We start from the raw sequence: 16,028 nt of genomic DNA on the forward strand, positions 1-16,028 counted from the left end.
CTCTGTGGCCACTCTGCCCATGCACCTGTGGGGTGTCCTGAGGCCTGGAGGGTGTGGTGGGGAGGCCGGTGTCCCAGCTGTAGGCCTGGAAATACCCTTTTCCCCGAGAGTGAATACATCCCCATCCCCATGCTGGTGGTTTTTAATTTGTGGAGTCCCAGGTACAGCTCACCCTGGGTTCACAGGCAATGCTGTCTCACGTTCTCTAACGTCTTTCTCAGTGGAGTTACTGGCATACAAGGTCGAGCAGGAGAAACGTATAGCCAGCGACGTACAGAAAACCCTGAATGAAGAGCAAGAGAAAGCCAGCAGTGTTCGGAAGCTCCTGGTGGTGGAGCAGACCGTCGTCAGAGACTTGAGATCTGAGCTCCACGAGTGTAAACAGGACAATGAGAGGCTGCTGGCCTCCCTCAGTGAGGCGCAGAAGGAGGTCCTCCAGCTGAGGTAGAGGCCCTAACCCAGCTCTGGTGCACCGCATTCCGGCCCCCAGTCCTGTCCACAGACTTTGTCGAGTAACGTGAGGAAGTCACGCAGTTGTCCCCACCCTTCTCTTGGTGTGGAAGTGGAAGAGCGGCCCTCGTGGGCTGCAGTTTGTGCTCGTATTGTGATAGGAGCGCTGGGTGTGCAGGGTGGGGGGCACCAAGCACAGGCACACGTGCGTGTCTGAGGAGGCTGCAGGGTGTGCCCCCAGGCGAGCTCCTGTGACCCGCACGTCCCCCTCTCCGCACGCAGGTCTGTGCTGGACAGTAAGGAGAGCAACCTGAAGGCCGCGCTGCAGGAGCTAGAGTGCGAGCGCGGGAGGGAGCGCGCCCTGCAGAGCCGGCTGGAGGAGGAACAGCTACAGCACCTGCAGAAGGAGGGCCAGAGCTCCAAGACCCTGGAGGTGCCTGGGCAGCGGGGTGGGGGGCAGCTCTCCGCGGGGCCCCTCTCCTGCTCTCCCTGCGGGCACGTGCCGGGCGGCAGGGAGTAACAGCGGCGAAGCCTGGGTCTGGTGCAGCAGCATCTTCGTCTTGACCGACGGTGCTCGTAACCCCCACTGTCTCTGCGTGTTTGGCTCCACGAAGAGGACGCAGCGTCCTCACAGACCAGCTGCACAGAGCACTTCGGCAGCGTGTGTCCAGCCACGTAAATGGCAGTGACCGGCTTCTGTGTACAGTGGCACTTGCATGTGTGAACTGACACGCCATCTGGCCGCTCAGAGGACCGGTGTCCAGCAGGCGATCTGCGCTCCTCAGTCCCAGGGCTGAGCGAAGCGATCTTTCACGCACACGGAGACCGTGGCTCAGCGCAAACAGGATGTTGTCTGAGTGTTCAGGGTGTGGTGGTTGTAAGGGAGGGCGAGTGAACCCAGGACGTGGGTGTGCATTTACTGAGTGCTGCTTCCAAAACGTGGTCCATCCGTGAAGGAGATGGCAGAGTGACCATGGAACTGTTACGTCTGCTTTTACCTGTAGAATGAGGAGGTGCAATTGCTAGCTTGTGGGATTTGAACAGAAATTGGGGCAGGAAAACTGTTTTGACACCTCTCTTGATTTACTTTTTCCCGTCTTTTCCCTGGTATAGGAGTTAAGAATATCTCTGGAGAAGCAGTATGCTCAGAGTAACCGACTGTGTGTTGCACTGAAACATGAGCAGACAGCGAAGGACAACCTTCAGAAGGAGCTGCAGATCGAGGCCTCGCGCTGTGAGGCGCTGCTGGCGCAGGAGCGGGGCCAGCTGTCCCAGCTGCAGCGGAGCCTAGAGGCCGAGAAGGGCCGCTCGCTGGAGCTGGCTGCGGCTCTACGCCACGAGCGGCTCCTGACGGAGCAGCTGAGCCGCGGCACACGGGAGGCCCCGGCACATCACGCTTTGCTGAGGAAGCTGAAGGACGAGAAGTCGCGCGCGGCGGAGCTGCAGGCCAGGCTGGAGCAGGTGCAGCAGCAGCTGGAGGCGGACGTGCAGAAGCGCCGTGCGGAGCTTGAGAGGGAGAAGGAGGTAAGGGCTGCACAGACCGCCGCCGTGGAGCACCCCCAAGCACGGGAGCCGCGGCGTGGTCTGCGGAGAGAGGGGGAGAGTTCTGCTCGGCGGCAGGCGGGATTAGAGCACTTGCACTCGAGGCTGGCCGCGCGGGAAGGACGCAAGGACACGAGGAGGAGAGCGGAGACGGGGCCGGGCCAGGCTGACGTGGAGATGCGGCCGACCGGAGACAAGGAGAAACTGGTGAGAGCACGCCGGCCGTGTCACCACCCAGCAGCCGGCCGTGGGGCTGAGCGCGCCGCGGGGCCATGACCCAGTTCCGCTCCTTTGTCCCACCGGTCTGTGTCCGTCCTCCACCGCCCTCTCGTCACCGCAGCCTTGTGGCAGGTTTCTGTGTTGAGAAGCGGGACTCTCTGACCTCGGTCTTTCTCAGGGTTGTCTTAGATATTCGGGGTCCTTGGGATTCTGGGGGGGTTGCGTTGACTCTGCAGATGGCTTTGGGGAGTTGTCACCTTGATGGTGTTACCTCTGTGGATCATGAAATTGGAAATCTCTCCACATAATTTAGGTCTTTGATTTCTTTCAACGACGTTTTATTGCTTTCAGATGATAAGTGTTGCACTCATTGTTAAATTATCCCCAGGTATTTTATGATTTTTTGATGCTGTTGTGAGTGGGAATTGGCTTCTTAATTTCATTTTCAGATCGTCCCTGGCTGGCATATAGCGATAAGGTTGGTTCATCTTACAACCTTAGACTTACTCGTTATTTTCAGTTTTGTAATGTATTTGTGGTTTCCATGTGTGAGATCATGTCACCTGCACATCAAGTAGGCTTTCTTCTTCCATCCGTGTCCGGGTGACTTCTGCATGCCCTCCTGCCCATCTTGGGAGCCACCGTCTTCCTCCGTCTCAGGGGTCTGTCTCTTCCTGGCTCCTTTGTTGCTGTATTTTCAGCCATGAGCGAGTTTGGATCTACATTTTTGGGGTCTTGGAATCAATGTTTTTGCCCTTTATTCTGTTGACGCTGAGTTTCCCATGATCAGGTTCCATCTGGGGAGCCACCCTTGCGTTCTTGGGCTGAATCCCACTTGACTTCGATGTCGTTTTTCTATATAGTGCTGGGTTCAGTTTGCTAGTTTTTTGTTAAGGGCTTTGCATCTATGTTCATGAGGGACATGGGTCTGTATTTTTCAAGCTGTGGTGGTTCTGATTTTGCTATCCAGATGATTTTTGCCTCACAGGTTGGGAAGTGTTCCTCTTCTATTTTTTGAAGATTTTATTTATTTATGTGACAGAGAGACAGCCAGCGAGAGAGGGAACACAGCAGGGGAGTGGGAGAGGAAGAAGCAGGCTCACAGCGGAAGAGCCTGACGTGGGACTCGATCCCGGATCGCCAGGATCACGCCCTGAGCCGAAGGCAGACGCTTTAACGACTGCGCCACCCAGGCGCCCCCATCCTCTTCTATTTTTTGGATAAAATGTTACTTTTAGATACATTTTATGTCAGTCAGAAACCTTTGTTTCTGAGAAAATGAAATCCTTTGTCTTCATATGGATTAACAGTTGTGTTGCCCTCTTTAAAAATGCTTTTTAAATATTTTTTTTTTAATATTTTTTTAGGGGCACCTGGGTGGCTCAGTTGTTAAGCATCTGCCTTCGGCTCAGGTCATGATCCCAGGTCCTGGGATTGAGCCCCACATCAGGCTCCCTGCTCAGCGGGGAGCCTGCTTCTCCCTCTCTCACTCCCCTTGCTTGTGTTCCCTCTCTTGCTGTCTCTCTCTGTCAAATAAATAATATCTTTTAAAAAAAATTTTTTTAAACACACGTTTTTTTAAAAATTGTGAAAATCCAAATAAGTTTTTAAAAACACACGAAAAGCAGTAGCTTGGTCTTTTCAGTGGTTAGCCTGCCATGAAATATTTGAGAAATGAATATGTGTTTCTAAAAACAAAACTCTAGGGGCGCCTGGGTGGCACAGCGGTTAAGCGTCTGCCTTCGGCTCAGGGCGTGATCCCGGCGTTACGGGATCGAGCCCCACATCAGGCTCCTCTGCTGTGAGCCTGCTTCTTCCTCTCCCACTCCCCCTGCTTGTGTTCCCTCTCTCGCTGGCTGTCTCTATCTCTGTCAAATAAATAAATAAAATCTTTAAAAAAAAAAAATAAATAAAAATAAAAATAAAAATAAAAACAAAACTCTAGATTTCTAAGTGTTACAAAGATAAGTCAGCTCCCAGATGCTATGAAATTAGTTTAGTTTTGGAAGTTCACGTGAGGGATGTGGTCAGTATGTTTGAACAGCGTTGCTGAGGTACAGTTTACGTACCATTGAGTTCACCAACTTAAGTTGTGCACATCGGTGGTTGTCAGTACTCAGAGTCGTGCGCCCCTTGCCACCCCCCGTTAGAACATGTTCATCGCCCCACCTAGAACCCATACCGTTAGCGCTCAGCCCTGGCGACCGCAAGTCTTCTTCCTGTCTGGATTGACCTGTTCTGGACATTTCCTGTAAAGGAATCAGGTGGTGCGTGGCCTCTCCTGTCTGGCTCCTTTCCTGATGTTTTCAATGCATGTGTTATGCTGCGGTACACAGGCTTTGCAGTCATGGTCATGTACTGCGCGCCCGCTCGGGGAGGCGGGGTAGTTTGGACGTGTTGCGGGGAGCGGGTGGTGCGTGGCCTGGAAGCACCCTGTACTGTTTTGTGAAGGAGGGGAGTCACAGCCCAGAGTGGGACTTGCTGACACAGAACCCCTGAGTGTGTTCAGGTTTTGTGCACGTGTGTGTGTGCGTGTGCGCCTGTTTGCCTCTTCTCCCTGGGTGTGTGTGTGTGTGTGTGTGTGCGCGCCTGTTTGCCTCTTCTCCCTGGGTGTGTGTGTGTGTGTGTGTGCGCGCGCGCGTGTGCGCCTGTTTGCCTCTTCTCCCTGGGTGTGTGTGTGCGTGTGTGTGCGTGTGCGCCTGTTTGCCTCTTCTCCCTGGGTGTGTGTGTGTGTGTGTGTGCGCGCGTGTGCGCCTGTTTGCCTCTTCTCCCTGGGTGTGTGTGTGTGTGTGCGCGCGTGTGTGCCTGTTTGCCTCTTCTCCCTGGGTGTGTGTGTGTGTGTGCGTGTGCGCCTGTTTGCCTCTTCTCCCTGGGTGTGTGTGCGCGTGTGCGCCTGTTTGCCTCTTCTCCCTGGGTGTGTGTGTGTGTGTGTGTGCGTGCGCACCTGTTTGCCTCTTCTCCCTGGGGGTGTGTGTGCGTGTGTGTGTGTGTGTGTGTGCGCGTGTGTGCCTGTTTGCCTCTTCTCCCTGGGTGTGTGTGTGTGTGTGCGTGTGCGCCTGTTTGCCTCTTCTCCCTGGGTGTGTGTGCGCGTGTGTGTGTGCGTGCGCGCCTGTTTGCCTCTTCTCCCTGGGTGTGTGTGTGTGTGCGCGTGTGTGCCTGTTTGCCTCTTCTCCCTGGGTGTGTGTGTGTGTGCGCGTGTGTGCCTGTTTGCCTCTTCTCCCTGGGTGTGTGTGTGTGTGCGCGTGTGCGCCTGTTTGCCTCTTCTCCCTGGGTGTGTGTGTGCGTGTGTGTGCGTGTGCGCCTGTTTGCCTCTTCTCCCTGGGGGTGTGTGTGTGTGCGCGTGTGTGTGCGTGTGCGCCTGTTTGCCTCTTCTCCCTGGGGGTGTGTGTGTGTGCGCGTGTGTGCCTGTTTGCCTCTTCTCCCTGGGGGTGTGTGTGTGTGCGCGTGTGTGCCTGTTTGCCTCTTCTCCCTGGGTGTGTGTGTGTGTGCGCGTGTGTGCCTGTTTGCCTCTTCTCCCTGGGTGTGTGTGTGTGTGCGCGTGTGTGCCTGTTTGCCTCTTCTCCCTGGGGGTGTGTGTGTGTGCGCGTGTGTGCCTGTTTGCCTCTTCTCCCTGGGTGTGTGTGTGTGTGTGTGTGTGTGTGCCTGTTTGCCTCTTCTCCCTGGGGGTGTGTGTGTGTGTGTGTGTGCGTGTGCGCCTGTTTGCCTCTTCTCCCTGGGTGTGTGTGCGCGTGTGTGTGCGTGTGTGTGCCTGTTTGCCTCTTCTCCCTGGGTGTGTGTGTGTGTGCGCGTGTGCGCGCGTGTGCGCCTGTTTGCCTCTTCTCCCTGGGGGTGTGTGTGCGTGTGTGTGTGTGTGTGTGCGCGTGTGTGCCTGTTTGCCTCTTCTCCCTGGGTGTGTGTGTGCGCGCGCGCCTGTTTGCCTCTTCTCCCTGGGAAGAGTGTCTCTAGCCTTCATGTGCTTCTTAAGGACTTCCCCCAAACCATCTCTAAAGTTTTCAGCCAAGTGCTTTAACCTTGATTTAAAAAAATTAAATAAAAAGTGTAATGTGATAGCTTAAAACACGTAAAGGAAATGTTTTCCAAGTTAATAAATTGTTCCTCGTGAGCACCCTGGAATGGAGTTTACGCAATGCAGCCCTTCTGGTGTTGTGGTCGCTATAGATGGTTAATTTGTTTTGGATTATGGAATCTTTTTCTGAGCACAGTGTCCTCCCAAGATAGTTGTTTCAGGGTCAATTTCGTCTTTTCTAAACAAAATAAACCTGTAGGTCCCTTGGTACCTTGCTTTCCTAACTGGAGAATAGCTAAGTAATGATCCCCGCACCCTCCCAAGACTGGAGCGTTGGCCGAGATGACGCCAGGAAGGACCCGTGGTCTGTGCTGTGTGGGGCCATGGGGCGGGAGGCTGGGTTCTGGGTATCCCAGGTTCTCCCCGACATGGCGCCTCTGCCTGCCCTTCCTGAGGCCTCCTCGCCTGTGCAAGCTCGTCCAGGTGGCCCTCTTGCATTTATGGCTGCCCAGAGAGGTTTCCACTGGGTGATCCACTCTGTCTCCCTGGTGGGGACGCAGATCCCCACGTTGGGCAGGGAGCTGGTTGCCGTTCCACCGATTTCTCCAGGAGCCCAGCATACGCCCAGCACCCCCGTGGTGAAGGGCATTTCGCATGTGAGGCCGTTTCCACTTCGTGCATGTGCACGTTCTCCTGTGCTTGTCTGTGTCCGTGTGTTGGTGTGTGTATGCATGTGTGCGCCGAGGGTGGAAGCCAGAACGTGGGCCTGTGGAGACTCCTGTTTCGGTGTCCAGCCTCCCCTTCTCACGCTGGTGAAAGCCTGATCGTTCTCAGAAATAAAGATCAGGCCTTCACCACTGATGCTGCGGAGCTTAGTTCTGCCTCTCCGACTCTGCACAGCCCCTGCCCCAGGACCCCATGCCGGACAGGGGCCGCCCGTGGTGATGGCTGGGCTTCAGGCTCCTGCTTTCAAAACAGGCATGTGAAGGACTTTGCTGTTGTTTTGCCGTTGACAACAGCGAGAGTTGGAGCTGCAGCGCCAGCGAGATGAGCACAAGATCCGGCAGCTTCAGCGGACGGTCCAGGCCCTGGAGGCGAAGGAGGCGGCTCGCCAGTCCCCAGAGGCGGAGCGGCTGCTGGAGGAACGGCACAGCCTGGAGAAGGTCCGGCAGCAGCTGCTGTGTGCGGCTGGGCTCCTGACCAGTTTCGTCAGCCAGACGGTGGACAGGTGAGCCCCTCAGGACCGGCTGCTCCCCTGCGATCTGAGCCTCGTGTGTTAGGGCACATGTGGACGTTTGGGGCATGGCCTTGATTTCAGGTCCCCATTTTAATGCAGCAGACTCCGTCTCTCCCGTGTGTTTGATGAATCTGTGGGCAGCACTCTCCTGAAAGACGTTGACAGAATTGTATTTTTTTGCATTCTAATAGGAGAGAAAAATCCAAGTTTCTTTTGAATCTGTTTTCCTCATGCCACTTTGCAGTTACTCACCACCCAGAAGTTCTGGGCCAGATGCCAGGCCCGCGCTGCCTGGGCCTGCTAAGGTTGGGTGGTGCAACATGTCCGCATGGTGTCCGCCTTGCCCACAGCCCTCAGGACCGCTGCTCACACAACCGGGGTGCGCCTCTGTGGTTGCGGGACCGATAGGAGTGTTTCTGCGAACAAAAACATTCATACTTGCCCTCTCCTGTCTGCACAGACACTCCGCAAATACAGTTCTCCCGTCTGCAATTGGGTTAGTTTGTAGAGCAGCGTGATCTCTGAGTGGACCTTCCTTCTGGACAGTGCTTACACCCGACACAGACCCCGGCAGAAGGCAGTGCTCAGGGAGTCTCTGTAGTCTGCGGTCAGTGGCCAGATGTTTCTGGGCCTCACAGACTGTCCGTGCAAGCGCTGCGTCACGTCCTGGCTGGTACTGTCAGTAGGGCGGCTCTGAGCCCCTGCCTTTTGTGGGTAGCATGGCTCAAGGAAGCAGTCATAAGCACGTCCTCCTGGGAGCTGTGTTGGACCCCATTTGTTGTTTCTTCCACGGAGTTCCCAGTGGCCGTGAGTAACTGTCAGTTGGGGTCTGCATAAGCCTTTTCAGTGTCTGTTTATCTTTACAGGACAATAAGCGATTGGACATCATCGAATGAGAAAGCAGTGTCTTCCTTACTGCGCACGTTAGAGGAGCTCAAGTCTGAGCTGAGCACGCCCAGCTCTTCCCAGGTGAGGGGTGGGGCCCCCTGCATGGTTCCTTTTTTACCCCTCCCTGCCACCTCTACTCTCTGACTGCCCACCGTGGGCGAGAACAAGCAGGGGCCTGGGAAAGCCGTGTGACCTTGCCAAGTACTCCGGTTGTGCCCTCTAGTGGGCGCTGGGCTGTGGTGCTCAGGGCAGGTGCCCCCAGGCCCCTGCTGACCCAGCCTGCTCCGTGTACACCTGAGTTGAGAGTCTGAGCCAGAAGTGAAGTCCCGAGGGCCTTCTGGAAAATTCTGACCTCCCTGTCAGCTGCGCCTGAAGGTGTTTAGAAGTCCTGGTTGCTGACACAGGTTCCTGGTAGATGTTCCTTGGCAGTGGTGAAATCCTGCTGTTTATTGTGAAAGCAGCATGTGTGTAGGCAGCACGAGAGCGAACCGAGTGCCTGCGGAGCATGACGGGTCCATGTGGGGCGTGCTGTCCTAGGAGGTAGTGCCTCTGTCAGTGTCTGGAGCCAGCTGTCGGTTGAGTAATACTCTGATTATAGAGATAATGAACTTGTTTTAAGGGACTTGTGTGTTGGGCCCCTCAGGGATGAACACACGGTGTTCCCTGTTCCCTGTGTGTGCTGCTCACAGAGCCGTGAGCCATCAGAATGTGTTCTGTTGCACACTGGCTTTGCTAGTGCAGTCTCGTTCATGGAGGAATGGAAAGAAATGTGAGTTGATGACTTATTCTCTGTCCCATAGATAGACACTCTGCCCAGCCCCACAAGCTCCCACTGAACCCCAAACATGTAAAGTAACCAACAGTAAAAAACACAATAACAAATGTACCTTTTTTTTTTTTAACAAAGATTTTATTTATTTGCGAGAGAGAGCACAAGCAGGGGGAGCAGCAGGCAGACGCAGAGGCAGAAGCAGGCTCCCGCTGAGCAGGGAGCTCAACGCGGGACTGGATCCCAGGACCCTGGGGTCATGCCCTGAGCCGAAGGCAGACATGTCGCCACCGACTGAGCCATCAGGTCCTGCACGTGTATGCCTTTTAACAAACAAATTTGTATACATTTATTTTTGTTTTCTCCTTTCAAGAAAAAAGTGACAGCAGAGCTACAGACCCAGCTGGTGGACGTCCTCCTGAAAGACAATGACTCCCTGACAAAAGCTCTGCGCACAGTCACCCAGGAGAAGGCGGAGCTGTGCCGGGCGGTGTCGCAGCTGGAGAAGTCCCTGAAGCAGCACCTGTTGAAGCGCGGCATGCGGAGTGTACGTAGGTGCTTCCGTGGGGGACCCGGCGTGCAGAGTGTAGTCTGCGTTTCCTTGCGGTTCGCGGCGTGTGGAGTGTAGTCCGCGCTTCTGTGCAGGACCGGCGTGCGGAGTGTAGTCCGTGCTTCCGTGCGGTTCGCGGCGTGTGGAGCGTAGTCCGCGCTTCCCTGCGGGACGCGGGGCGGCACAAACGGGGCTCCCTCTGGGCTGTGCGCTCTGAGCCACCCTGGGGCGCCACAGTAGCTTAGTGCTCCAGCCCCGTGTCTGCGTTCTTCACAGACACGGGCACACACGCGGACGCACGTGCTTCTTGCTGTGAGATAATGTTCCTTACCTGTTTGTGATAGGAAATCTGACTTTTACCTAATTATGTAGTTTGATAGACTTTTTTCCTGGAATGCTTAATTTCTTTTCTATTTAGGTTGTTGTGTTTGTGATTTGATTTGCTCTTTTTACAATGAAAAATTTTTAAGTGATTTTTTAATTTACGTGCAGTAAAAACCTCCTTGTTGGCAGGATGTCATTTGAGGTTTCACGCATGGGTCGACTCGTGATCCCCGTAACCACTGGTGTTAGCAGAACCCGCAGCAGTGGCACTCGCTGTTCTCTGGCCGCCGGCAGGCACGGCCTGGCTGTTCGCCACAGTGCACCGCTTCCGGCTGTCACAGAGGCGGGAGCACACGGTGTGTCCTCCTGGAGGCTCCTCACTTCTTTCCTAAAGCACCTAAGATCCATCCTGGGCTCGTATTGCCGAGCAGCGTTCCGGGCACAGATGTGCCTCAACAGAGTATCTGGGTTGTCTCGTGTGGGATGATGACAGCGGTCCTGGAAGCAGTTGCTCTGGGCTGAATACCGGGAGTGGGGGGGGTCCCCAAGACGTGAGTGTGGAGCCCGCCGTGTGTCCAGCGGCTACACCACTCCTCTTCCGAACTTCAACAAAACATGGGAGTCCTGTTGCTGTGTCTGCACTCTGGGTGCTGGTGGTGCGTTTTCCACCAGCGTGGTGCCAGGTGCCGAGTGGTATCTGTATGTTCTTCAGTGAAGTGTCCTTTAAAGCCCTTGCTCGCTTTTAAAATTGCACTGTTTTCTGATGTTGTTGCGTTCTGAGTTGTTTGTGTGTTGTGGACACGGCTGCATGGTCAGATTGGGGTGTACGCTCTCTCCTCCCAGTCGGTGCCACCTCTCTGGCAAGATGGTAGCCTTTGCAGAACAAACTTTATAAATTTTAATAAAGTCGACTTTTTTGGTGTGGATCCCGTCAGGAGTTTTGTAGTTGTACTTTTTACATTCAGGTCTATGATCCATATTGAGTCAATTTTGTTTTCGGTCTGAGAGTTAGGTCAAGGGTGTTTGTATGCATGTTGATACCCAGTTATCACGGCACACGTTGAAAGATTCTTTTTTTTTCTTTGTACCGATGTCAGAAGTCATTCCACAAACGTGCGTGTATGTCTGGATTCTCTCTTCTGTTCTGCTGACCAGGTAGCATCAGGTAGTGGGAATGCTCCAGTATTTTTTTTCTGTTTTCAAATTATTTGGCTATTCTATTCTAGTTGTTTTGTTTTTGAACATAAATTTTAGAACCTTGCTGGTTGGTTGGTTGGGATGTGGGAGGAACCGGGAGGTACAGGGCCCGGCTGGTTTGGAAAAATGGTCTGGCCATTCTTACCAGCAGTTCCACATAAAAACTTGTGCCTAGACTTTCCTGTCACCATTATTCATTGTTGCCTGAAAGTGGAAATATCCCAAATGTCCATTAATTAATGGACAAGTAAGTAAAATGTGGTATATCCATAAATGGGATTATTTGGCAGTAAAAGGACTAAAAGATTGCTAAGGGCTTCAGTGTGGATGAGCCTGTGTCACCTCGCTGTAGGGTCCTATTTACGTGGCTTGTCCAGAGCCACAGAACCGTTGAGGCAGAAAACAAAGTAATGGTTGCCTGGGGCTGGGGGTGTGGGGGGGGGGGCTGGGGATGATGAAAACATGAATTACAGAGTGGTGATCATTGCATTCTGTGGATTTATTAAAAACCCATTGAATTGTACATTTTCAGAGGATAAATTTTATGATATGTGAATTACATTTCAGTGAGGCTATCGTAAAGGTTTTAGGCAAGGATTGACATCTTGGCTACGCAACTGTAACTGTGAATTTAGCTTCATTGAATCTTCCCATCTGCGAACTTGCGTGTCCTTTCATGTGTTTCGATCTCTTAAATACGTTGTAGCAATCAGCAGTCAGATTCTGAAAACATGTTAGATTGATACCTTAATATTTCATTTTTCAGGGAGCTGTTGTAAAAAGTACTTTTCGAGCTTTTTGTTTTCCATTTGTTCGTGGCTCGTGTATGGAAACACGGCCCATGCTCACAGGTTCACCTTGTGCTGTTTCCCTTGCTAACCTCATTTTTCAACCCGATGAGCCCTTCTGTAGGATTTTCTACGGAGACAATTATATCATCCGTGAATAGCGGTTTATTTTCTTTCCAATGTGAATACCTTTGATTTTTTTTTTCTTGCCTCTCGCACAGGCTGGCGGGGTTCCCAGTCCTAGGGGCAGAGCTTCCATCTGTCAGGTGCTCATGCGAAGGCCCTGGGGCTGAGGAAGTTCCCTTCCGAGTCTTAGTTTGCGAAGGCTTTATCGTGAATGAATGTTTAAATTTGTTACGATTTTTCTACACCTGTTGATAAGATGATGCATTTTTTTCTTGGTTACTTAGCTAACAGGGTGTATTACGTTGATTTTTGGATGTGGACTCTGTGTTGTGGTGCCGGGGAAAGCCCCGGGCAGTCATGGTGTCTTAACTATTTTTACGTATTGTTGGATTCAGTTTGTATTTTGTTGAGCATTTTTGCTTCTGGGTTCATGAGGGATGTTAATCTGGAGGGTTTTTTTGTTTTTGTTTTTGTATTGTCTAGTTTTGGCCTCATAAGTTGGGACACGTTCCCTCCTCTTCTTAATTTCTGGAAGACATTTCCTAGAGCTGGCATTTATTTCTTCCTTAAATATTAATTTAAATTCACCAGTGAAACCACGTGGGCCTAGTCTGGGTCTTTTGGGGGAAGGTTTTTAGTGATGGACTTCATGTTTCTGGTGTTGGTGGAGGCCTCATGAAGGTCATTCAGATCTCCTGGAGCCTTACCGAGCTGCTTCCTCCTTGTCCTTAGTCACCGCGAGGGGGATGTTGACATCTCTAAGTACAATAGTGAATTTGTCTGTTCTCAAGCTCCATCCAGCTTTGCTTGTCTGCTTTGAAGCTCTGTTGGTGGGTAAGGTACCTCTGTACTTGGGAAGTAGGGTCCAACCACTAAGCAGACCCAGGACTTGAGTCCCCTGGTGTGAGAAGTTATAACGGCTCCATGTTTTAATCTTGATGAAAGCTGCCATTAGCACCATTCGCAGCCCTGTCTGCTTCTCTGGGACCTGTCAGAAGCATTTGGAGGTCCCGTGTCGAAGGCGTCCTGTTGTGCCTATGGGACTAAAAGCCCAGTCACTAGTAGAACACTTTTATCCTTTCTATGAAAGTTAATAAGGAAATCAGGAAATAAGTTATTTTACTGAAGATTAATTGACATACAATATGTACTAGTTTCAGGTGTACAACGCGGTGATTTGACGCATCCGTCACGAAACCGTGGCCGCTGGGAGTCTGGCTTCTGTCTGTCACCACACAGAGTTGTCACAGTGTACCTCACTGCTCACTCCGCGGTTTCATCCTAATGACTGGACATTTGCACCTCTTCGTCCCCTTCATCTGTTTTGTCCACCCCTGGCCCTCCTCCCCTCTGACCACCAACCAATTTGTTCTGTGTTTCTGTGAGTCTGTTTTGTTCGTTTGGTTTGGTTTTTTAGATTCCACATATAAGTGAGATGATATGGTATTGGTATTTTTCTGTGACTTTTGACTTCTTTCACTTTGTGTAAGACTGTTGAGGTCCATCTGTGTTGTCAGAAATAGCAAGATTTCATTCTTCTTGAGTGGCTGAGTAATATTTCATTGTGTGTATGAACCGCGTCTTCTGTATCCGTTCATCTGTCGATGGACGGCGGGCTGTCTCCATAGTTGGGCTGTTGTGGATAATGCTGCTGTGAGCATCAGGGTGCTTGTGACCCTTTGAATCTGTATTTTAATTTTCTTTGGGTAAATACCTAGTAGTGCAAGTGCTGGGTCGTGGGGTAGCTCTATGTTTAACTTTTTGAGGAACCTCCATACTGTTTTCCAGAGTGGCTGCACCCGCTTGCGTTCCCACCAACAGTGCACGAGGCTCCCCTTTCTCCACATCCTCGCCAACATCTGTCGAGTCCTGACCTGTTTTTAGCCGTTCTGACAGGTGTGAGGTGGGATCCCATCGTGGTTTGGATCTGCGTTTCCCTGATGCCGAGCAGTGTTGAGCATTTTTTCAGGTGTCTATGGGCTTTTGTATGTATTTTTTGGACAAATATCCACGTTTTCTGCTCATCGGGTTGTTTTTATACTGAGTTGTATACGAGTTTTTTTAGTGTATTTTGGATGCTCATTCCCTATTGGATATATTATTTGTTTTGTTAATGGTTTACTGTTTAAAAGCTTTTTAGTTTGATATAGTCTAACTTGTTAATTTTTGCTTTCATTGGAGGAAATAAATATTGAATTATTTTTAAAGTTTTTATTTATTCGAGAGAGGGAGCACAAATGGGGGAAAGGCAGAGGGAGGGGGAGAAGCGGACTCCACACTAAGCAGGGAGCCTGACGTGGGGCTGGATCCCAGGACTCTGATGAGATCACGACCTGAGCTGAAGGTAGATCCTTAACCAACTGAACCACCCAGGTACGCCTGAAAAGTAAATATTTGTAATGAGTAAATCACAGGCCGAGAGTGAATTGGAACATTTTCTCCTTCGTGTCCAAGATAACTTTGATTCCTAGAGAGTCTCTTTCCACAAATGACCAGGCTGTGTTTTAGGACCATGAAAACAAACATCTAGTCTTTTTCTCCTTCCTCATCGGGGTTCTATGAGAGCCCTTCCACAGGGTCACCTCTGTCACAGGCTTCTCCTGTGCCCTGGAGCTGGGGGCTGGTGTGACCAGGCTGACTTTGATTCCTGTTCCAAACTGCAGGATGGAGGTCACCGTGCATGTGGCCCAAGTGCCTGGAGCTCCCTCTGGTCATCCGGTGTGGCAGCCACTTTGCGTCCTCACTGTGAGACCCTCCTCTGTAAATGGGTCCCCACTGGAGCTCTGGGCGTGCTCCACACACCATGGTATCCAGGCCACGCTGCATATGTTTGGGTGTGCTGCCTGGTCATGACAGCTGCTCAGCGTCCGCGGTGCCCACACGGGGCCCCTGCTGAGGTTTCCAGGTGTGCGATTTCTTGGTGCTTCGGTAGAACTGGGGACTCAGACCTGTTAGGAGTTAGCATTTCTAGGACCAGAGACTGTGTCCAACAGGCGTATTGCTTTGAATTCGGTGTTCTTTCACAAGTATTTGGGGTTTGTTTTTAATAAAAACATACCTTTTGTGCAGTCATATTTCAGTAGTTGGTACGCAGTAACCACCCGTGAGTTAATCATCTGACGATACCACATAACAGCTCGGGCATCTGAAAAGATGCCAAAGATGGACCCAGGATGGCCCATGTCGTGGGATTTGGGAGACGTGCTCCAAGTCGCCTCCTACCCGGAGCGTCGGGGAGCAGCCAAGGAAGAAACGAGCTGTGTGAACATGACCCCGACCCTGGGGTAGAGGTGCTGACTCTGCCCTCGGCCGTTTTTCTCACGGTGATCTTCTGTCGGAGCAGCTGTGTGGACGATGTCATCTGTGGTTTGTTACAGAGGCCGGACAAGTCTGTGTGGAAGGAGGATGGGACGGTTTTGCAGAGCTCAGCGCGACAGCCAGGCCCAGCACTGCCCGCAGCAGTCGCACGCGAGGAGGGAAACACCTGCAGCGTGCAAGTAAGGCCAGCCCTGAGGGCCACGCTGGGCGTGTACAGTGTCATCCACTTGTGCCCTTGATCTATGTGTAAGACTTTCTGTTTCTAGGGAGGTCGGGGTAGCTCAGTCGGTTAAGTGTCCCAACTCCTGATTTCGGCTCAGGTGTCGTGATCTCAGGGTCCTGGAATTGAGCCTCATGTTAGGCTGTGTGCTCAGCAGGGAGTTTGTTTGGGATTCTCTCTTCCTCTCCCCTTGCCTCCCCCCTGCATGCTCACTCACGCTCTCTTTAAAAAAAGGGTGGGGGAATTTTGTAATTCTGGAGCAGCTCAAGGTTCACAGCGGAATTGAGGGGAAGGTGCAGAGAGTTCCCACATATTTCTTGTCCCCCAGTGTTGACAACCCTCACCTGAGTGAGCCCGCACTGACAGGTCGTCATCACCCAGAGTCCACAGGGTT

General features: G+C 52.1%; 1 protein-coding gene across 10 annotated transcripts in view; it reads left to right on the top strand.

Moving 5' to 3' along the window:
• Window positions 1–16,028, top strand: part of PCNT (pericentrin) — a 130,415-nt gene that overhangs the window by 107,307 nt on the left and 7,080 nt on the right. For 9 of the 10 annotated variants that reach the window (XM_044385194.3, XM_044385223.3, XM_026494550.4 and 6 more), the window contains 7 exons: window positions 222–444; window positions 733–883; window positions 1,564–2,199; window positions 7,237–7,445; window positions 8,321–8,423; window positions 9,485–9,658; window positions 15,474–15,593. In XM_044385194.3, the coding sequence (XP_044241129.1) occupies window positions 222–444; window positions 733–883; window positions 1,564–2,199; window positions 7,237–7,445; window positions 8,321–8,423; window positions 9,485–9,658; window positions 15,474–15,593 (1,616 nt within the window). The remainder of the gene's footprint in view (window positions 1–221; window positions 445–732; window positions 884–1,563; window positions 2,200–7,236; window positions 7,446–8,320; window positions 8,424–9,484; window positions 9,659–15,473; window positions 15,594–16,028) is intronic. The other variant, XM_044385384.3, reaches the window with a different exon arrangement.

Source organism: Ursus arctos, unplaced genomic scaffold (assembly GCF_023065955.2).
Source record: "Ursus arctos isolate Adak ecotype North America unplaced genomic scaffold, UrsArc2.0 scaffold_4, whole genome shotgun sequence".
Taxonomy (NCBI): domain Eukaryota; kingdom Metazoa; phylum Chordata; class Mammalia; order Carnivora; family Ursidae; genus Ursus; species Ursus arctos.